Consider the following 23380-nt stretch of genomic DNA (forward strand, 5'->3'; position numbering starts at 1 on the left):
GAACCCGATTGATGGAAAGGAATAAGCAGTCAACTTTTCCCTTTCCTTTCCTGTCCATCACCTCCTTCCCTTTCTCCCATGGTCCACTCTCCTTTCCTTTCTCCCATGGTCCGCTCTCTTTTCCTATCGGATTGCCTCTTCAGCTTTACCTTTTCCGGCTATCACCTCCCAGCTTCTCACTTCATCCCCCCCCCCACCCCACCCATCTTCCTTTTCACCTGGCTTCACCTATTATCTGCCAACTTGTACTCCACCCCCACCTTCTTCCCCCTTTGTTGCCAGTCCTGATGATGAAGTTTTGGCCTGAAATGTCATCCGTTTATTCTCCTTCGTAGATGTTGCCTGATCTGCTGAGCTCCTCCAGAATTTTGTGTTGCTCCAGATTTCCAGACATCTAAAGAAATGCTTGCGTTTTTGAGAAAGTGAGACAATACTATTAGTTCAAAGGGGATTGAAGATTGATAGCAAGATGCCATTTCCTCAGCTCAAGTGTCTAGAAATAAGGAGAGGTATGGTCTCAGGATAAGAGGTCCGCCGTTTTAGACTAAGGGGGAAAAATCACTTCACAAAGAATCTTCAGAATTTTCAATCTCAAAGGGACTTTGCAAAATCAAGCATACACAAAGATGGAAGACTTAAGAATAGCTGTTTGTCACATTTATATCAAAACATAGTGAAGCCGCTTGCACCAAATAAAATCAGCAAGGATGTGCTGGGAGCTGCCTGCAAGTGTTACTATGCTTCCAGCACCAACACAACGTGCCCATAACTCACTAACCCCAAATGTACATCTTTGGAATGTGGGAGGAAACCTATGCAGTCACGTACAAACTCCTCGCAGACTGCTGTGGGAATTGAACCCCAACCTTACAGCTGGCTCTGTAAAGTGTCGCACAAAGTTCAGGTTTCCTTACACTGAGAAACTGCAGATGCTGGAATGTGGGCAAAGCCAGCAGGTCAAGCAGTGTCTGAGGCCAGTGGGGGAGAAAGAATTGTCAATGTTTTGGGTCAAAACCCTACATCAGGCAAAACCAGAAAGGGAAAGAGCCAGTATAAAGGGGGGGGGGGGAAGAGTGGGTGGAGTGAAGGATGATCTCACTACCTACTCTCCTCTTTATACGGGCCATCTTCCCACTCAGTCCTGAAGCAGTGTTTTGACCCAAGTTCCTTCACTCTCCCCAAATGCTGCTCAATCCTCAGAGCTCACCCAGCAGATTGTTTGACGTTGGAGATTATGCACCTCAGGTACACAAGGCAGAGCATCAGCCATAATTTCATTGAATAGTCAACTCAAAGGAGTCAGCCAGCTCTGCACAACAGAGTAAATGGCTTACAACAGGAATTCTGCAGATGCTGGAAATTCAAGCAACACACATCAAAGTTGCTGGTGAACGCAGTAGGCCAGGCAGCATCTCTAGGAACAGGTACAGTCGACGTTTCAGGCCGAGACCCTTCGTCAGGACGAAGGGTCCTGACGAAGGGTCTCGGCGTGAAACGTCGACTGTACCTCTTCCTAGAGAGTAAATGGTTTTTTTGTGTGTTGCATCATTCAGTGAAAGAGAAGGTCTACTCCAATGAAGGTGCTTTCATCAGTTCCCCCACCCGCTTCTTGTATAAATAGCAGGGAATCCTGCTGCCAATTTCTGTCAGGCAATACTCTCCTTTGATCAGTTTTGGATGAGTCCCATGTTCTTTTTCACACTGACTGGCTAACTATCATCAATTCAAGTGCTGCGTAGCTACTTCTCCCAGATGCATTGTGGATGAGGAACATGAAATACTGATCAAGTTGTTGAAAGATTTTATTAAATAAAACGCAAAAGCATTCCCAATTTCAAAGCAACCACCAATTTATCACAAAGAAGCATTTATTGATCTTAGACATACTACATTTCAAAATACTACTTCATTACTTCTGTTCGTGGACTTTAAATATTTAGGTGCATCATATTCCCAGTAAAAAAAAATACATAGTGTTTATCAAGTTCTGTAAAGTGATATAAAATTGCATGGGTTGTATGCAGAGAAACACATCGAGGACAGTACATTCACAAGAAGCATCCTGAAACTTAACAGGGAGGTTTTAAACTGAATGTTAAATTAAACAAATTTCAAAATATTAAGCTTGGAGGAGGAAAGCAGGACAGTAACCTTTATTGTTTAAAAAAAAGCATTGCTGCACAGCGCTGATGGAAGAGCAATAAAACAATTGTCTGACTCAAAGATAGCCACTTTTAAATATAGTCAGTGCTTATTCTTCTGGATACCAATTATGTAAGGTTTAATAATAAAACTAAACAGAGGTGAAACAGATCTGTTTATTCAAAGGCTTTCTTTTGTATCATCCTGAACTCTTTAAAATGACATTAACAAAAAAAAGTTTCGGATTATCCTGCTCCAAAGGCTAATACAAACCATGTATTAGTAGACGGGAACACCTACCCAGATGCCACACAGTACTGTGTTCAATTAGTTTAGGCCTCTGCATTCCTGGTTCAGTAATGTTACTGCTACGCCACTTCATCTATTAAACTAGTTTTCCTCTCCTGAAAGCATTAATCTATGCTGGGATGTGCTGCTATCTCATATGACTACTGCTGTTTGCAAGAAGTTGAATAGAGAGAGTTGTCAAAGCTCTGCATCACCATTGAACTGAACAACAAATGGGCACTTTCTCCAGCAGGGGCCAATGGATGAGAACCAATATGGCACTGACCTAGTTTGTGTCTTTCAGTGCTAGTTCAGCTAGTGCTTTCACTCACTATGTTACCAGGAGAAGCTCTCTACTATATTCTGGGTGTTCTGTGAAATGGCAATTTCAGATTTAACTTTAGTGTTTTAACAGAAACAACTTCACCAGGCGGACTTCCTGTAGCTCCAGCTCAAGACTGGTGCTGGGATGAAGAAATGATCAAGCAATGGGGCACAGAAACCATGCTAGTGGATTATATTACTGGCAGGGACTTGGCACTGAAACAATCTGGCTAAAGAATTTGGCCCCATGTTCGGAACAACCAGGAATTAGAATTAAAGTCAGATTTCAGAAGACTCTCAGAGCAGTTGTTGCATGTTTTCTAATCTTTAAACTAAACTACTTCCATCAGACGTGACTCCAAGAAAGCCTGCAAACCTTTTTTGGAGTTGACCTACAGATACGGAGCAAGATTGATTGGAGAGATCCCATTTCTAATTTAATCTTCTCTTCGGAAACTTCAGGCAGTACCGCCCTGCACAAACTAATACCCAACTTCTTCAGAAGATGCAGTTTGTGAACAGGACACAGATCTTTTCCTGCTTGGTAGCCCAGGAAGTGAGTGACCATATTTATCCACACACCAGCAGTGGCCACGCTTTCTGCCTTTTGATGGTTTACACTACAAAACATTAAAAGCATGGTGTTAACTCAAAATATACACTTATCTGCACCACCTTTCATTCTCCAAATAACCTAGAAAAAAAAGTCATAACCAATAAGTACTCTTGAAGTGTAGTCAATGTTCCAGTCAATATGTACATAGCAAACTCCCCCAAACTGTAATTTTGCAAAGAATCCCTTTTTAGTATTGATGGTGGAATAAATTTTAGACAGGACAAGGGGGATAACTTTCTATTTTTCCTTCAAATAGTCCAACGGGAGCTTTTAATAGGAACCTGAAATATTAATATCTCTTATGAAAGATGGTTAGGCAAATTTAGTTGTGGCTATGTCTAAACAGAGGTACAATTGTAGCAGTCCCTGCCCGATCCCACCTCAATGTTTCCTCCTCCCTACTTTAGGAATAAGAATAATTGTAGCCCCGCCATAATAACAGACATCTTATCCTATATCCCAGGCCTGGACTCTGTAGTAACAATAGCCAAAAAAAAATTAATAATATTTTTATTAAAAACAAAAGGTCAACAGAAACATTAAAATATTAGTCAGAAAATGCAGACTTCTGTATTAACTTAGAGATATACAGTGTAGAACAGGCCGTTTCGCCCCATCGAGTCGTGCTACCCAGTAACCCACCAATTTAACCCTAGCCTAATCACAGGTCAATTTATAATAACCAATTAACCTACTAATCAGTACACCTTTGGACTATGGGAGGAAACCAGAGCACCTGGAGGAAACCTACACGCACATGGGAAGAACGTACATATTTTCCTACAGAGGACGCTGGAATTGAATTCTGACGCCCTGAGCTGTAATGGTATCACGCTAACCGCTACGTGATAGTGATTCCCTAAATTTCTCATCCAACTCTAACTGACACAGCTATATAAAGCTGACAGTCCAGCTTTTGGTCAGCAAGTTAACTGATCATACCCAGGAAGGCAAGGATCACGATGAGTCTCAAGGGGAATGGAAAACAGAGTCAAGATATTGGACTGTTTAAAACAAAATAGTTGCTGTCCTTATCTTCTTTCCTTTCATGCCACTCGTCTTTGGAAATGACTGTTGCTTTAGAAGGCACAGGGTTTCATAATCACTCATGACAGAAGAGTTTACTACTTTGGGTTCAATGTTTACCTGTCTGTTTCGGTAGTAGCCTCTCTTATCACAGTTTGGGATGTAGATGTCTTCCGGGCTGCGGAAAAATTCCGGCTTCAGATCCTGCAGAATCAACTCCATTTCCCTCCGACATGGGCCCTAAGAGCAGATCAATGATCAGACAACAATCAGTAAGGCAAGTTGAAAGAGCTATCTGGAACTCTTAGTGGTTCCACTGAAATCCTTCCTGGCTCCAATAACACCACCGGGCTACATAATGCTATGTCAAACAAATGACCATTATATCCCAAGTATTCAGAGAAAATTGGTACAATTTTTTTTTTTTTAAAAAGAAAAACATATTACTCTTCACAGACTTAACTTTTTTCTCGATTAGCCTTAAAAATGCCTGTTCATGAATGTCTCAAGTGCAACACCCTAAAACAATACCTTCTCTTCACTCAGAAGTCTGTAAGAAACAGGCACAAATTCACCATTTTTCTGCAAACTAGCACTGACTTTCAATGCCTTCCACATAGTAGCTTCAGAAACAGGTCTAGTATTGCTTGTCATTTCTAGTACCTGGGATACCAACCTGGGAACCAATCCTAGATTCCACCACTCAACCTCACGCATTGAAAATAATAGGAACAAATACATTGAGCAAAAGTAAGTGTGAGACACAAACTTGAACTACTTTTAAAAAGTTAATAAAATTTGTAGACCACTTGTTTAAAAGCTTCTGAACCAAGTTAAATACTAATCATGACAGAATTCAGGACTAATTAGATTTGCTTGTTAGGAATTGCTTTCTGGGAAAAGAGAAAATTCCAGTTTATGACATTTATTTTTGGACAGCATAGACTTTGAGGGGAGGATAGAAGGGGTACAAGTCTGTGAATCTACATTTAATTGCTTAAGGTACTAGACTATTTGACGGGTCTCCATTTCACTGGCAGTTACTGTCCTGACCCCTATTCTTTACTTCACTTGCAAACTCATCAGAATGTAGGCAGGATCAGACGGTCATATTCATAAACCTCTCCTTCCCAAATTTGGTTGTTAAATGTTTCAGATTCATTGCAATTATTATGGAAACTAAAACAAATTAGAGCAACATTGGAGACTACCACTTCATTGTATGAGCATATTCCACCAAATTCAGCCAACTATAGTATATAGGGACAATAATCCAACCTGGGTAATCTACCAATGACAACATGCATTCTTGCAGTCTGTTTAACAAAGAAAAACCTCCTGGGGTCCTTCATGGAAACTTTATTAAATAAAATTTCATGCCATATTGGAAAACATCATAACAGATAACCAAAAACTTGACATTGGGATAGTTTTGAGAGTTAGAAAGTGTTGCAGGTCTTCAGGGTCTTGGCAGCTCACACAATTAGACCCGCAGATGAGGAAGGGGTCAGAAATGGAGTGTACAGAGCTCAGAAGTTGTTGAGCTGGAAGGGATTACATTCAAGACGGGGCAAGGTGGGGGTTTTTTCCCTCTTCCTTAAAAGGATGGTGAAAGGAAGAATCTTTACAAGAGAATAACATTTACCAGAGTCAAGCAGGATCCCAGAGTCGAGGTTACAATCGGTTCAGGCCATGATCTCATTGAATGGTGGAGCAGGCTTGAACGGCCAAATGGTCTACTCCTGTTCCTAGATTATATGTAAATAGAGAAAGGCAAGGCCACAGGGAGACTTGCAAAAAAGGATGAGAATTTATAAATTGAGGCATAGCTTCATTCGCAGGCAGTTATGCCAGAGAACACAGCTAAATGGGACGGTGTGCATTCAGCAGCAGGCAGAGTGTGGAGGAGCTCAAGTTTTTGAAGAGTAAATTGAGGCAAGTCAACCCAGAGCAAGTTGGAATAGTCAAGATGGACGAGGGTTTGGAGTAGACGAGCTACGGCAAAGCAGAGTTGGGCAAGATCAAAGGTGAAAATTAAGAAGCTCTTAATGATGCCATGAAAATGTGCTCCAAAGCACACTTCAGCCTCACTACACCTCTGTCTCTGGTGTTTTCTGTAGAAGCTTTTCTGAAATCACCGGCTATGACTACAAGTGTATTCCCAATTCCCAGTAAGTTACCTGTCCACTATACATATACCAGGGCTGACCCTGAAGCACACGCAAGATCTACAGTACTAGAAAGGAGGAAACTGTTCCATTTTACTCTGTGTGGGCTGATAAACATGGAGACTCAATCCTCACGGTTGCGTGAATCCAGGAGTTAATTATTTCAGCTGAAGTAACTCTTTTACCAAATTGATTACAGCTTGCTGTCGACTCGCTCATTTCTGAAGAGACCCAAACTCAGAACATTCTGGTGATTTCCTCTTCTGCAACATTACCAAATTCTGTCCCTACCTCAACCCATCCGCTGGTGGAACTCATCCACACCTTTGTTACCTCTAGACTTGGCTACTCCAATGCACCCTAGTCATGTCTTCCTCATTCTGATGTAAGGATTTTCAATCTCAAATATTGATTCTGTTTCTTCTTCAAAAAAAATGCTGCACTTTCAGTTTTTATTCTTTATTCCAGTCTCCATAAAGCTAAAATGATACAAAAGTCCATACCATCATCTAGTGTTCAAGTAACGCTGCACTTTGAAAACTTTCACCCTCTATTTCAAATATCTCATACTCTTACTTTGCCTCATCACCCTCCTGTGTTTCTCTAACTTTGGTCTCCCCTCCCCCAAAATCACCCCATTTTCATTGTCTGAACATCACCAGTCCTCTGCTGCCAAGGACTTAAAGGTCAGGGAATTTCCCTTACTACAACTCCCCAGCTCTTTCCACTTTTCATGAGCTCCTTAAAATCAACCTTTCACTGATCTTTTGGTCCTTTACCCCAATTCCTTACAAAGCACCTTGCTTTCTTTAAAACTATCCGGTGAAGCAACTTGAATCATTTTCAGAAGTCAATAAACTGTCGTTAAGTACTTTCAGAGATTTTAATGGTCATGCAAAGAAAGAAATGGCATTTTGAAGTGATAGCTGATAGGACCTACTTCTGTGAATTTATGTTTCTAGTATTGCTTGGTCTTATATGATCAAACAGTCAGAATCAGTACAATGTACAGTCAAATGCAGAGTAAAATACCTCAGATGCAGGAAATATGAAATAAAAACACTTTTATAGATACATTTACTTTTTCAATTTTGTATAATACATTTGCTGCTCATGGTCTCTGGTACATTGAAGAAACCAGACACAAATTGGGCAAATGGTTTATGGAACACTTCTATTACGCCTGCAAGTGAGACCAAGTTTCAAATGCTGGTCATTAATACTCATTTCTTATTTGCACTTCAAATTCTCTGATACAGGAATCCACATTCCAATGTAGCAACCCCTAAAACATGTAATTGAATTTGTTGTGGTGCTTTGTGTTCACTTGAACCTACTACTTACATATTCAGAATCTGGCATAAGTGTAGTGACCACAGTAGGCTTTGAAGGGTTCGTCACAGTGTGCACAGTTCCCATTGCTGAATAGCGATTTCCCCGATGAGGCTTCAGTTTCAAGTGGTGGCTGGGACCATCAAGCGACTTTCCATGGTTTTTGCCATCTTGTCTCTTTCCGAAGGAATATTTTTCATCGGCCTCTAGGTTTCCTATAGGGATACAAATGTGAACAGCCTAGTGAAATACAGAGCCCAGAAACATGCAAAGAAATTTTAAATTTTCTAAAGAAAGAATAAAAGCACAGTTGTCTCACAAAGCCGATATCTACATATTTCTAAGCAGACAAGGAATTTGGCAAATTACTGCAACAAGCTCCAGCTTCTGCATTACTTATGGGAGATCACTTTTTTGATAAAACCACAATTGGATAAGCATCTTAGATAAAGAAAACCAATTTCATTAGAAGCTCTTGTAAGTAACGCACAAACCACTTTAGTTTACTTCTGAGCAATGATCACATGCCACATAACAGGCAAGTGTTCGTGGAAGTGCGGAGAGTGAAGACAAAACCGTTGCAGTAACAGTTCTCGTCAACAGGGGGATCTCACTAGATGTGGTCTTATGGATTCATTACATATTTGTGGAGTCAACTTTTGTTCTTACAGAGGTGTATGTCAGCCATAGCTCAGAAGTAGCTCCCTCACCTCTGAACAAGATCGGCACAGGTTCAACTCCCACTTTAGGGAAACACATAGTGTAACATCAACAGTCCCAGCACAGTGCAGAAGGAGTACTACACTGCTGGAGATGCTGCCTTTCAGGTAAGATGTCAAATTGAGGCCCCATCTGTTCTCTCAAAGGAATGGTGCAATTTCAGAAGCAAGCTGGGAATCTTTGTCCTCGTTTCCATACATTTATCTTTCAATCAATGACACTTACGGGATCTTCCTTACACATACTACATTTTTTAAATAACTAAACTCGCTTCATTGGGGATAGGAGAACAGTCAATTTGTGTTTTGGGCAGTAATACAACGTTCCAGTATGCAGAGATTGCTTATTGGGCATGCAACGTTTAGATTGTTCCACTCTCTATCCTCAGGAAATTTTAATTTTGATTTACCGAACATACTCAAACTTTTGCGAGATTATAATTTTTGTTTGTTTTGTAGACCGATTCTTTTCCTTGTTCCTTGTGGACAATTTGCAGGTTGAAAAAAAAAATCCAAAGCCCGTTTTTTCCCCCAAAAAATATCCTTTAGAAGAGGTCAGCGAAAGTACCTAACCCAGTGTCAGCAATGTCAGGAAATTCTATCGCTATAGGGACATCACATTCTCCTTACCCACAGAAATGCAATTTCCTAATGCGAATCCGCTGTCCCTGGACTACGATCCACTCCCACCGACTTTATTCAACATACAAATTTCAAATATTTAGAATCTATTTTGCCCACAAGCCATTTAAAAAAAAGTCTCATCTCTCGCACTGATCCCAGAGTATTTCAAATAGCAGATGTTTTATGGTTTGGCTCGATACAGTTCGCATTTACATTACCTAATTTAGTTACACCATTTAGAACTTGGAATTATAATTCCTAAAATTATAGCAACATAATTTATATCAGTTTAGATTGCTTGTTAAATCTATCTCAGATGCAACCCCTTTGTTCGCTCTGCACGACCGTTTCCCACTCACCAGTGTGCTGAACCAGATTCCTGCGCTTCGACCTGCGGCATATGCCCCGACCTTGCAGCAGCGCCTGAAGCGGCGCCCTCTCCCCGCCGCGGGGCATACACTTCAGGCCAGACGCGCAACTCTCGGTGTACACACCGCACGCCGCTCCCTCCGCCAGCGCGCATGTCAGGCAGCAGCCGCAGCCGGACTCTCTCACCAGCTCGCAGCCCCTGGGGGGGTGGCAGGAGGACACCTCCTCCTCACTGCATGGGGCACACTCTATCATTGCAGCTAGCGCACGGAGCTGGCTGGAAAATCCCAGCCAAGCGAGCAGTACGCAGATCCCGAGCATTGTTTGCAGCAGCTTGATCGCTCCACGACATTGCTCAGTCTGCTATTCCCCCCTTTTTAAATAGGCAGGGAAGGGCATGCCCCAGAATCTGAATAGGTAAGAAATTATTTAAATCACACAAGGAGGGGGGACGAATTATGTACGTGACAGGGCGCCAGTTCCCTGCCCGCATGGCTTGTGAATGGGATGGTCTAACAGTCAAGTGCATACAAAAGTTTACTGTATTCTCGTGAACTTTTCATATTTTGTTTTAGCCTATTTCGGTTTCTAACTTTCATTACTGTTTTTGTAACTACTTTTAAAATAAAGATATTTATTCATAAGTATCTTACCAGTACCCTTCATTCTTTTGTAGATAAGGTTTTGCATGGATTAATGTTTTCGAATATGAGAATATCCTATAGATCAGTACTTTCACATATGCGTTTAGGTGTTTTTCAGATTGTAGTATTTATTTATTCCAGCTATTTTACGCTGATATAGGTTGTGTAGGTATTTCTTTGTAGACTATTTCTTTGGATTGGCAAAGAAATAGGCTATTTTTTTTATTTCTATGAATATTTTAAAGTATGTTTTTGATATTTTCAATGTATTTATTTCTTGTATTTACTATTTCTTGCACAGTTATATTTTGGAATATCTTTCTTAAAAATATTTATTTTGAATGTAAGTACTTTAGGTGCATATTTTGCAGATAAGTATTTTCATGCAAATTATTTCTTTTAAGTATTTTGTATAGGTATTATTTAGCAAATTTTAAAAAAATATGGAATGTTGGAATTGCTGGCATAGCCTCATACTCTTGAGATGGCGATGAGCCTCTTTTTTAAAAAAACTATTGCAGTCCCTGTGGTGAAAATACTCCCACAATGTTATTAGATAGGATGTTTCAGGATTTTGACTAATCAGCGATGATGAAATAACTAATATTTGTTCAAGTTAAAAGGTGGTGATGTTTCCTTCTGTCCTTGTCCTTCAAGGTTGAAGAGTTCATTGGTTTCAAAGGTACTGTTAGAGAAGCCTCCTGTAAATGGTAATACTGCGGCTACAGTGTGTCAGCAATGAGCAGACTGAATGCTTAAAGCAATAGATTGGGTATAAATTGAGCTGATTGCTTTGTTTGTACTTTTTTAGGTGTTGGCAGAGTTGAATTCACGTGGGCCCGTGGAGCGTAATCTGGTGGAAAGATTCTGATGAATTAGGATGGGAGTTTCTTCCTTCAAAATAAAGTAGCACACTTACTTTTTTTAGTATGTACTTAAGACAGAGCAATGATACTTGTATTTTTAAACAACACAAATAAAAGCGTTTCACAGATGCTAATTTTCTATGCCCTGAATATTTCATATTCTAATAGTGACAAAAAAAGGCCAGAGTCTTGCCGGTTCTCAGAGGAATCCCATTTACCACCACCCCACCTGCTCCCTCTCACATCCTCATCAACTCCCACCACAATTACCCCATTACTGACCTACATTAGGAACAATTTACAGTTGCCAATTTACTTTCCAACAAGCACATCTTGTTGAATGTCAGGAGAAACCAGAGCCTAGGGGAAACCCTCCAAGTTACAGAGAATAACGCCACATGGAGAGCACCAGAAATTGGTGGGGGGGGCGGAATTGGCTTGCTGGAACTATAGAAAGAAGCACTATCTACTATGCCACCCTAATAATAGGCATGCTACTATCACAATTGTTAATTGGAGTCCTCTGCTTTCAGTCATATTCCTAAACCACCAATTCCATTCTTTTCCTTTGTCCACAGCCTCAGGTTGAACCAGACCAATCACAATCTTGGAATACTTTTTGACTCTGACCTGAACTTCCAACTCTGTATCTTCTCTATCCCAAAGGCTTCCAGCCCTATGAAAATCACTCGCATCTAATCCTAGTTTGGCACATCAGATGCTGCAACCCTCAATGATGTTTCTTTTATAACCTCTGGAATGGACCATTCTCGTGCTCTGCTAGCTGGCTGCCTCCCAATATCTTTTCCTTACCATCAGGATCCTCTCTGATGTCCTTTTGTAACTCTGCAATCTCCTACAGTTCTGTAACAACTCTACATTCCTGCAATTCTGACCTTCTGTATATCGTTCAGGGGGTCTAGGTAGGAATCTCTGGAATTCCCTTTCAAATTTCTGCACAACCTTTCCTCTTTTAAGAAACTGCTTACCTCTCCTGCCAAGTGCTCTGTCACCTATCTTCATTGTCATATTCTTTGGCTCAGTGTCAACTTCTGCTTTATTTTCTATGAAGTGCTGTCTGATACCACTGTATTAAGGGCACAATATAAATGAAAGACATTGTTGTTCATTCATTCAAAACCAGATTTTGTCTGCTCTTAACAGTAAAATGATAAAAAAAAATCTATCTATTCTAAGTGTTATGGAGATTTTCCTTCCTTTTAATGCTGCAATTGTCCTGTTCAGCAGGGGTCCAGGAGCGTACTAAGATGTTGCCTCCGACACAATCCTTCAGAGCATTTGTAATTGGGCTCAAGAGGATTCAAGGTTATCTTTAGCTATACATTCTGTTTCCTCTTTGTTGCAGATATGGATTTGTGGTCTAGTATTTTCAATTCTTGCATTCAAATTCCTTCCTCAACTGTTGTCCCATTATTTAACTGGAAATAATAGTGGGAAAACCCAGAGGTCTGCCAGCTTTTTGTGCAAAAGCTATCAGTCCATGTCAAATTTATGCTGCAATTAGTACTATACTGCTCCAGAACCAAGTGTGTGCTGGCTCAGGTGAACTTTAGTGTAATTGCTTCATTCATTTTTGCCTCTTTTCTCATAAATGTTGCAAAGATCATGTTATTTTCACTATCTACTTCTTTAACAGAAATGTACTGATTTTCCTCTATTGCCAGGGCACATCGGCACAAATGTACCAGATGACTTCAGATGGTTAAAGTCCTTGCTGCCGTTTCCCCTTGATGGGCGATCCAACACTGTATCTATTCAGTGCGCAATCCATGTTTGGACAGAGAGCTTCCCATTAGGAAACTAACAGAGCAAGCTAACTGTGATTATCAGCCTTAAGAAGTTAACAGTTATCACAGCACTTGAATCAAAGCATATATACACAACTGTTACTTCTCAGCACTGCACTGCGCATCTGCTAGCTGAAAAGTAAATTTCTGAGAAGCTGGACATGGTGTAAAGCCACATTTTAGAAATATTTTTGAAGGTTACGCTTCTGCAAATAGCAAACTTTTATATCAAAGCCACCAATTCAATCTCTAACATTATACCTTTGATTGCAGGATTGATTTGGCTGTGCTACAGTGAAGTGCGTAACATTTGCTTTAAATCCACATTATTGCAATTCACACATAGCCCCTTGAACCTTCATTCATGTAAATCATAGCTTATTGCTACCTTAACTCCATCTATGTGCCTTGCTTTTGTATCTGTTAATAGATTAACCGAACAAAATTCTACACGTTATTTTCAAACTTTTCAAATGACCCTCAACCCTTGGCTGCAAGTTAAACAGCACGAGGGAGAAAACACTGCTTTCCTACATTACAACAGTAACTACACTTCACAGACTGTAAACCAATTCAAAATATCCAGATACTGTGAAAAGTGTTGCACAAATGTAGATCAAATCTTTTATTACTCTAGGACATCCCAGCTTTAATTTTAGGGTGACTATCACTTCTTTTATACTTTTTCCAATCAAATAAAGACTACTCCATGTTTATGCGCCTCCTGTAGAACCTCTGCAAACTATATTAACTTTATTAACAACAGTAAACTGTGCCCTATTTGGCAATTAATTGAAAACTAAAGATTAGATCCTAAAAGTTCAAATGTGCTCTCCATTAGGTGGCAGTCTATCCCATTAATCTGCTACTCAAAGATGTTACTGAAAGATCTTCCTAACAACACTGCTGCTAAGGATCCATTCTCAGGAATTGAATACCACATCACAATGAAACATAAGTTGATGAATGTGATTTTCCCCACATGGAGACATGATGGGAGTGGTGTGACGATATTAGGTTTGGAGTACAGTGCACACCCCACTGCCCCATCAAACATCGCAATTATATCTAGCCATACCAAGTATAGCATAGCTAGATACAGAGTAAAGCTCCCCCTATATTGTTTCATTTTTGACTCCCAGGGTAGATACTTAATGGTTAGATCATAAAATAAAGCCATCTCCAAAACACTCCTTTAACCTCTTCTAGGGCAGGTATGGAGTAAAGTTCCCTTTACATCATCCAATAAAATACTTCGAGGGCAAGTCAGATATGCTGGCTCATTCAGATATGCTGAACTGTTGCTTCACTCTATTCTCTGACGACAAAGATTCACAGAAACATGAGGAATTCTGCAGATGCTGGAAATTCAAGCAACACCCATCAAAGTTGCTGGTGAACGCAGCAGGTCAGGCCGCATCTCTAGGAAGAGGTACAGTCGACGTTTCAGGCCGAGACCCTTCGTCCGGACTAACTGAAGGAAGATCTAGTAAGAGATTTGAAAATGGGAGGGGGAGGGGGAGATCCAAAATGATAGGAGAAGACAGGAGGGGGAGGGATGGAGCCAAGAGCTGGACAGGTGATAGGCAAAAGGGATATGAGAGGATCATGGGACAGGAAGCCCAGGGAGAAAGAAAAGGGGGGAGGGGGGAAAACCCAGAGAATGGGCAAGGGGCATAGTCAGAGGGACAGAGGAAGAAAAAGGAGAGAGAGAGAAAGAATGTGTGTATATAAATAAATAACAGATGGGGTACGAGGGGGAGGTGGGCCATTAGCGGAAGTTAGAGAAGTCAATGTTCATGCCATCAGATTGGAGGCTACCCAGACGGAATATAAGGTGTTGTTCCTCCAACCTGAGTGTGGCTTCATCTTTACAGTAGGGGAGGCCGTGGATAGACATGTCAGAATGGGAATCGGATGTGGAATTAAAATGTGTGGCCACTGGGAGATCCTGCTTTCTCTGGCGGACAGAGCGTAGGTGTTCAGCAAAACGATCTCCCAGTCTGCGTCGGGTCTCGCCAATATATAGAAGGCCATATCGGGATCCCCCATCACGAAGGTCTCAAAGCTCTCCGCTTCTTTTTGGATTCCAGACCTAATCAGTTCCCCTCTACCACCACTCTGCTCGGTCTAGCGGAATTAGTCCTTACTCTCAATAATTTCTCCTTTGGCTCCTCCCACTTCCTCCAAACTAAAGGTGTAGCTATGGGCACCCGCATGGGTCCGAGTTATGCCTGCCTTTTTGTTGGCTTTGTGGAACAATCTATGTTCCGAACCTATTCTGGTATCTGTCCCCCACTTTTCCTTCGTTACATTGGCGCTGCTTCCCGCACGCATGCTGAGCTCGTTGACTTTATTAACTTTGCCTCCAACTTTCACCCTGCCCTCAGGTTTACCTGGTCCATTTCCGACACCTCCCTCCCCTTTCTAGATCTTTCTGTCTCTATCTCTGGAGACAGCTTATCTACTGATGTCTACTATAAGCCTACTGACTCTCATAGCTATCTGGACTATTCCTCTTCTCACCCTGTCTCTTGCAAAAATGCCATCCCCTTCTTGCAATTCCTCCGTCTCCGCCACATCTGCTCTCGGGATTAGGCTTTTCATTCCAGGACGAGGGAGATGTCCTTTTTTTAAAGAAAAGGGCTTCCCTTCCTCCACCATCAACTCTGCTCTCAAACGCATCTCCCCCATTTCATGCACATCTGCTCTCACTCCATCTTCCCGCCACCCCACTAGGAATAGGGTTCCCTTTGTCCTCACCTACCACCCCACCAACCTCCAGGTCCAACATATTATTCTCCGTAACTTCCGCCACCTCCGATGGGATCCCACCACTAAGCACACCTTTCCCTCCCCACCCCCCCCCACTTTCCACAGGGATCGCTCCCTACGCGGCTCCCTTGTCCATTCGTCCCCCCCATCCCTCCCCATTGATCTCCCTCCTGGCACTTATCCGTGTAAGCGGAACAAGTGCTACACATGCCCTTACACTTCCTCCCTTACCACCATTCAGGGCCCCAGACAGTCCTTCCAGGTGAGACGACACTTCACCTGTGAGTCGGCTGGGGTGATATACTGCGTCTGGTGCTCCCGATGTCACCTTCTATATATTGGCGAGACCCGACGCAGACTGGGAGATCGTTTTGCTGAACACCTACGCTCTGTCCGCCAGAGAAAGCAGGATCTCCCAGTGGCCACACATTTTAATTCCACATCCCATTCCCATTCTGACATGTCTCTCCACGGCCTCCCCTACTGTAAAGATGAAGCCACACTCAGGTTGGGGAACAACACCTTATATTCCGTCTGGGTAGCCTCCAACCTGATGGCATGAACATTGACTTCTCTAACTTCCGCTAATGCCCCACCTCCCCCTCGTACCCCATCCGTTATTTATATACACACATTCTTTCTCTCACGCTCCTTTTTCTCCCTCTGTCCCTCTGACTATACCCCTTGCCCATCTTCTGGGTTTTTCCCCCCTCCCCCTTTTCTTTCTCCCTGGGCCTCCTGTCCCATGATCCTCTCATATCCCTTTTGCCAATCACCTGTCCAGCTCTTGGCTCCATCCCTCCCCCTCCTGTCTTCTCCTATCATTTTGGATCTCCCTCTCTCCCTCCCACTTTCAAATCTCTTACTAACTCTTCCTTCAGTTAGTCCGGACGAAGGGTCTCGGCCTGAAACGTCGACTGTACCTCTTCCTAGAGATGCTGCCTGGCCTGCTGCGTTCACCAGCAACTTTGATGTGTGTTGCTTAAAGGTTCACAGAGATAGCTTCTTCTTTCTCAGGAGCCACCTCCCAGCGTAGATGTTGATGATGAAATTCACCACCCCTTCAAGATTCCAGTAGACCCTTTAGTTGACTGGAGGAAATGGTGTTTGAAGATCATGATCTCAAACTTTACTCAAAACTCATGGTCTATTGGGCAGTCTGAAACCTCGACTACCAAGTTGCTGTTTGTTGATTACAACTCAGTGTTCAACATCATCATACCCTCAGTACTAGTCAACAAGCTCCCAAACCTGGGCCTCTGCAAGTGGATCCTTGACTTAAAAGTAAATTTATTATCAAAATACGCATGTGTCACCATATACAATCCTGAGATTCATTTTCTTGCGAGGATTCACAGTAGAACAAAGAAATACAATAGAATAAATGAAAAACTACACACAAAGACAGACAAACAACCAATGTGCAAAAGAAGACAAACAGTGCAAATACAAAAAAAAACAAGTAATAATATTACATAGATAGGAAATAAATACTGAGAACATGAGTTGTAGAATCCTTGAAAGTAAATCCATAGGTTGTGGAATCAGTTCAGAGTTGAGCTGAGTAAGTTATCCATGCTGGTTCAGGAGCCTGATGGTTGTAGGGTAATAACTGTTCCTCAGCCTGGTAATGTGGGACCCAAGGCTCCTGTACATCCTTTCCAATGGCAGCAGCGAGAAGAGAGCGTGGCCTGGATGGTGGGGCTCCTTGATGATGAATGCTGCTTTCTTGCGGCAGTGCTCCTTATACCTGTGAATGAGCTCAATGGTGAGGAGGGCTTTTCCAGTGATGGACTGGGCTGAATCCACTACCTTTTGTAGGTTTTTCCATCTTGGGCATTGGTGTTTCCATACTAGGCTTTGATGCAACCAGTCAGGATACTCTCCACTCTGCACCTATAAAAGTTTGTCAAAGTTTTAGATGATATGCCAAATCTGTGTAAACTTCGAAGAAAGTCAAGGCACTGTTGTGCCTTATTTGTAATGGCGTTTTTGTGCTGGTCCCAGGATAGATCCTCTAAAAATGAAAACACCAAGGAATTTAAAGTTGCTGACCCTCTCCACTTCTGATCGTCCAATAAGGATTGGCTCAACGATCTCTGGTTTCCTCCTCCTGTAGTGAATAATTCCTTGGTTTTGCTGACATTGAGTGAGATGTTGTTGTTACGGCACCGTTCAACCAGATTTCAATCTCACTCCTAAATCTGACTTGTCACCACCTTTGTTTCGGCCAACAGCAGTGGAGTCATCAGCTAACTTAAATATGACTTTTGAGCTCTACTTAGCCTCACAGTCTTAAGTATGAAGTGAGTAGAGCGGGGGCTAAGTACACAACGTTATAGTGATCCTGTGCTGATGGAGATTGTAACAGAGATATTGTTGCCAATCTGAACTGACTGGGATCTGCAGGTGAGGAAATTGAAGATCCAGTTGCACAAGGAGGTATTGGAGCCAAGGTCTTGATTAGTTTTGAGGGGAGAAAAGTATTGAATGCTGACCTATAGTTGATGAAGAGCATCCTGATGTATGCAACTTCACTGTCCAAATGTTCCAGGTTGAGTGAAGAGCCAATGAAATAGCATCTGCTGTTGACCTGTTGTGATGGTAGGCAAATTCGAGTGGATCCAAGTCACTCCTCAGACAGGAGTTCATGTGTTTCATAACCAACTTCTCAAAGCATTTCATCACAGTGGATGTAAGTGCTCCTGGATGATAGTCATTGAGGTAGATTATCACGTTCTTCTTGGGCACCAGTATGATTGAAGCCTGCCTGAAGCAGTCAGGTACCTCAGACAGTACCGTCTGAACCGGATGTTTTCCATGGATTCACCCTCCTAAAGGATACTCTTACGTCTGCCTCAGAGACTGAAATCACAAAGTCATCAGGGTCTGTGGGAGTTCCTGAAAGTGCCTTCATGTTCTGTCGGTCAAAGTGAGCATAAAAAGCATTGAGCTCATCTAGGAGTGAAATCTTGTGGTCACATATGTTAACAACAGGAATTCTGCAGATGCTGGAAATTCAAGCAACACACATCAAAGTTGCTGGTGAACGCAGCAGGCCAAGCAGCATCTATAGGAAGAGGCGCAGTCGACGTTTCAGGCCGAGACCCTTCGTCAGGACTAACTGAAGGAAGAGTGAGTAAGGGATTTGAAAGCTGGAGGGGGAGGGGGAGATGCAAAATGATAGGAGAAGACAGGAGGGGGAGGGATAGGCCGAGAGCTGGACAGGTGATAGGCAAAAGGGGATACGAGAGGATCATGGGACAGGAGGTCCGGGAAGAAAGACGGGGGAGGGGTGACCCAGAGGATGAGCAAGAGGTATATTCAGAGGGACAGAGGGAGAAAAAGGAGAGTGAGAGAAAGAATGTGTGCATAAAAATGAGTACAGATGGGGTACGAGGGGGAGGTGGGGCCTAGCGGAAGTTAGAGAAGTCAATGTTCATGCCATCAGGTTGGAGGCTACCCAGACGGAATATAAGGTGTTGTTCCTCCAACCTGAGTGTGGCTTCATCTTTACAGTAGAGGAGGCCGTGGATAGACATGTCAGAATGGGAATGGGATGTGGAATTAAAATGTGTGGCCACTGGGAGATCCTGCTTTCTCTGGCGGACAGAGCGTAGATGTTCAGCAAAGCGGTCTCCCAGTCTGCGTCGGGTCTCACCAATATATAAAAGGCCACATCGGGAGCACCGGACGCAGTATATCACCCCAGTGTACTCACAGGTGAAGTGATGCCTCACCTGGAAGGACTGTTTGGGGCCCTGAATGGTGGTAAGGGAGGAAGTGTAAGGGATGTGTTGTAGAAGGTGATAGCATTCAAGCCCTGCCACAGCTGTCAAACATCCTTCTGTGATTCAAGTTTGGACCAGAATTGCCACTTCGCATGTGCGATAGCTTCCTGGAGGTTGTACCTGGACCTCTTGTACTTTCTTTGGTCACCAGATCTGAACGCCGCTGATCTAGCACTTAGCAGATTATGTATCTATTGGTTCATCCATGACTTCTTGTTGGGAAAGACAGAATTATTTTGTGGGGACTCACTCATCCATGAGTACTTTTACTACACTCATGGCTTTTTCCACTGAGGCAAGGGGAGAAAAAAACCAGAGGACATGGGTTAAGGATGAGGGGGGAAAAGTTTAAAGGGAACATTGGGGGGGCTTCTTCACACAGAGAGTGGTGGGAGTATGGAATGAGCTGCCAGACGAGGTGGTAAATGCGGGTTCTTTTTTAACATTTAAGAATAAATTGGACAGATACATGGATGGGAGGTGTATGGAGGGATATGGTCCGTGTGCAGGTCAATGGGACTAGGCAGAAAATAATTTGGCACAGCCAAGAAGGGCCAAAGGGCCTGTTTCTCTGCTGTAGTTTTTCTATGGTTTCTATGGAGTACCTTTGTGAAGTCCATGACAACCGTGGTGTATTCATTCAGGTCCTCTGATGGCCCAGTCCACCAACTCAAAGCATCCCATAGCCACTCCTTAGCCTCCCATGACCACCTCTTTGTTGTCCTCATCAGGAGACCTCGGTCATTGTGGATTGGAAATAACATCTCTTCGCTGACAATTAATATAGGCACACCTCAAAGATGCATGATTAGCCTACTGCTCTACTCTCTCTACACTCATAACTGTGTGGCTAGGCACACCTCAAACGCCATCTATAAATTGACACAACTATTGTTGGCAGAAACTCAGATGGTGACCAAGAGATGTACAGGAGTGAGATAGATCGGCTGGTTAAATGGTGCTGCAACAACAACCTTGCACTCAACACCAGTAAGACCAAAGAATTGATAGGGGGCTTCAGAAAGGGGAAGTTGGGAGAACACACCCCGGTTCTTATCAAGGGGTCAGAGATGGAAAGCTGAACAGCTTCAAGTTCCTGAGAATCTATCCTGGGGTCAACATATTGAATCAATCATAAAGAAGGCACACCAGCAGTTATCCTTCATTAGGAGTTTGAGGAGATTTGGTATGTTTCCAAAGACACAAGCAAAATTCTACAAATGTACTGTGGAGAACATTATAAGTGGTTGCAAAATGGTATTGAAAAAGGCTGCAGTGGGTTGCAGCCAGTTCCATCATGGGCACAACCCTCCCCACTTTTGAGGATATCTTCAAAAGCTGGTGCCTCAGATAGGCTGTATCCATCATTGGGGACATGCCCTCTTCTCATTTCTACCATTAGGGCAGAGGTACAGGAGCCCGAAGACATACGGTGAACATCTTAGGAACAGCTTATTCCCCTCTGCCATCAGATTTCTGAATGGTCCATGAACCTACAAACACTACCTTCTAATTTGCTTTCTTTTTGCACAATTTACTTATTTTTTATACATTTCTTATTGTAGTTTATAGTAATTTTTATGTATTGCACTATACTGCTGTTGCAAAACAACAATTTTCATGACATATTTCAGTCACAATAAATCTGATTTTGATTCTGAACTCTCCCTTGCGATAAAGATCAAAATGTCATTTGCTGCAGCTGCCTGTTAACCTTGTGTGATTCATGAACAAGATCACTTAGAACCCTCTGTGCTCAAGTTATTTGTAATAGAAACATAGAAAACCTACAGCACAATACAGGCCCTTCGGCCCACAATGCTGTGCCGAACATGTACCTACTTTAGAAATTACTAGGCTTACACATAGCCCTCTATTTTTCCAAGCTCCATGTATCTATCCAGGAGTCTCTTAAAACGCCCTATCATATCCGCCTCCACCACTATCGCCAGCAGCCCATTCCACACACTCACCGCTCTCTGCGTGAAAAAACCTACCCCTGACATCTCCCCTGTACCTACTTCCAAGCACCTTAAAACTGTGCCCTCTCATGTTAGCCATTTCAGCCCTGGGGAAAAGCCTCTGAATATCCACATGATCAATACCTCTCATCATCTTATACACCTCTATCAGGTCACCTCTCATCCTCCGTCGCTCCAAGGAGAAAAGGCTGGGTTCACTCAACCTATTCTCATAAGGCAGGCTCCCCAATCCAGGCAACATACTTGTCAATCTCCTCTGCACCCTTTCTGTAACTTCCACATCCTTTCTGCAGTGAGGTGACTAGAACTGAACACAGTATCCAAGTGGGGTTTGACCAGGGTCCTATATAGCTGTAACATTACCTCTCGGCTCTTAAACTCAATCCCACAGTTGATGAAGGCCAATGCACCGTATGCCTTCTTAACCACAGAGTCAAACTGCGTAGTAGGTTTGAGTGTCCTATGGACTCGGACCCCAAGATCCCTCTGATCCCCCACACTGCCAAGAGTCTTACCATTAATACTATATTCTGCCATCATATTTGACCTACCAAAATGAACTACCTCACACTTATCTGGGTTGAACTCCATCTGCCACTTCTCAGCCCAGTTTTGCATCCTATCCATGTCCTGCTGTAACCTCTGACAACCCTCCACACTATCCACAACACCCCCAACCTTTGTGTCATCTGCAAATTTACTAACCCATCCCTCCACTTCCTCATCCAGGTCATTTATAAAAATCATGAAGAGAAGTGCTCCCAGAGCAGATCCCCGAGGCACACCACTGGTCACTGACCTCCATGCAGAATATGACCCATCTACAACCACTCTTTGCCTTCTGTGGGCAAGCCAGTTCTGGATCCACAAAGCAAGGTCCCCATGGATCCTATGCCTCCTTACTTTCTGAATCAGCCTTACATGGGGTACCTTATCAAATGCCTTGCCGAAATCCATAAACAATACATCTACCACTCTACCTTCATCAATGTGTTTAGTCACATCCTCAAAAAATTCAATCAGGCTCGTAAGGCACAACCTGCCTTTGACAAAGCCATGCTGACAATTCTTAATCATATTACGCCTCTCCAAATGTTCATTAATTCTGCCTCTCAAGATCTTTTCCAACAACTTACCAACCACTGAAGTAAGACTCACTGGTCTAGAATTTCCTGGCCTATCTCTACCACAACATCTACAACTCTCCAACCCTCCGGAACCTCTCCTGTCCTCACTGATGGTGCAAAGGTCATCGCCAGAGGCTCAACAATCTCATCCCTCACCTTCCAGAGTAGCCCCAGAGACTTATCCAACTTGATGCTTTCCAAAAGCTCCAGCACATCCTCTTTCTTAATGTCCATATGCTCAAGCTTTTCAATCCACTGTAAGTCGTCCCTACAATCACCAAGATCCTTTTCCGTAGTGAATACTGAAGCAAAGAATTCATTAAGTACTTCTGCTATCTCCTCCAGTTCCATACACACTTTTCCACTGTCACACTTGATTGGTCCTATTCTCTCATGTCTTATCCTCTTGCTCTTCACATACTTGTAGAATGTCTTGGGGTTTTCTTTAATCCTGCTCGCCAAGGCCTTCTCATGGCCCCTTCTGGCTCTTCTAATTTCATTCTTAAACTCCTTCCTGCTAGCCTTATAATCTTCCAGATCTCTGTCATTACCTAGTTTTTTGAACATTTCGTAAGCTTTTTTTTTCTTCTTGACTAGATTTTCAACAGCCTTTGTACACCACGGTTCCTGTACCCTACCAACCTTTACCTGTCTCATTGGAACGTACCTATGCAGAACACCACTCAAATATCCCTTGAACATTTGCCACATTTCTACTGTACATTTCCCTGAGAACATCTGTTCCCAATTTATGCTTCCAAGTTCATGCCTGATAGCCT

The 23380-nt window shown here is 42.7% G+C and overlaps 1 protein-coding gene across 1 annotated transcript; it reads right to left on the reverse strand.

Annotated features, from left to right (window-relative positions):
* Positions 1–1784: 1784 nt before the first annotated feature.
* On the reverse strand, positions 1785–9970 carry LOC134340140 (insulin-like growth factor-binding protein 5). The gene is made up of 4 exons (XM_063037032.1): positions 9599–9970; positions 7909–8111; positions 4517–4636; positions 1785–3374 (listed from the first exon to the last, which is right to left on the reverse strand). The coding sequence occupies exons 1-4, from the start codon at positions 9927–9929 to the stop codon at positions 3237–3239; spliced, it is 792 nt and encodes a 263-aa protein (XP_062893102.1). The 5' UTR covers positions 9930–9970; the 3' UTR covers positions 1785–3236.
* Between the last annotated feature and the right edge of the window lie 13410 nt (positions 9971–23380).

Source organism: Mobula hypostoma, chromosome X1, assembly GCF_963921235.1.
Source record: "Mobula hypostoma chromosome X1, sMobHyp1.1, whole genome shotgun sequence".
Classification (NCBI taxonomy): domain Eukaryota; kingdom Metazoa; phylum Chordata; class Chondrichthyes; order Myliobatiformes; family Myliobatidae; genus Mobula; species Mobula hypostoma.

What these genes read in the sequence shown, in the direction of transcription:
- LOC134340140 (XM_063037032.1), bottom strand. Translation starts at nt 9,929, where the DNA reads ATGCTCGGGATCTGCGTACTGCTCGCTTGGCTGGGATTTTCCAGCCAG. An exon ending in TTATGCCAGATTCTGAATAT is followed by an intron (nt 4,637 to 7,908) that starts GTAAGTAGTAGG and finishes ATCTGCTCTTAG; the next exon opens with GGCCCATGTCGGAGGGAAAT. An exon ending in GCTACTACCGAAACAGACAG is followed by an intron (nt 3,375 to 4,516) that starts GTAAACATTGAA and finishes AATGTTTTGTAG; the next exon opens with TGTAAACCATCAAAAGGCAG.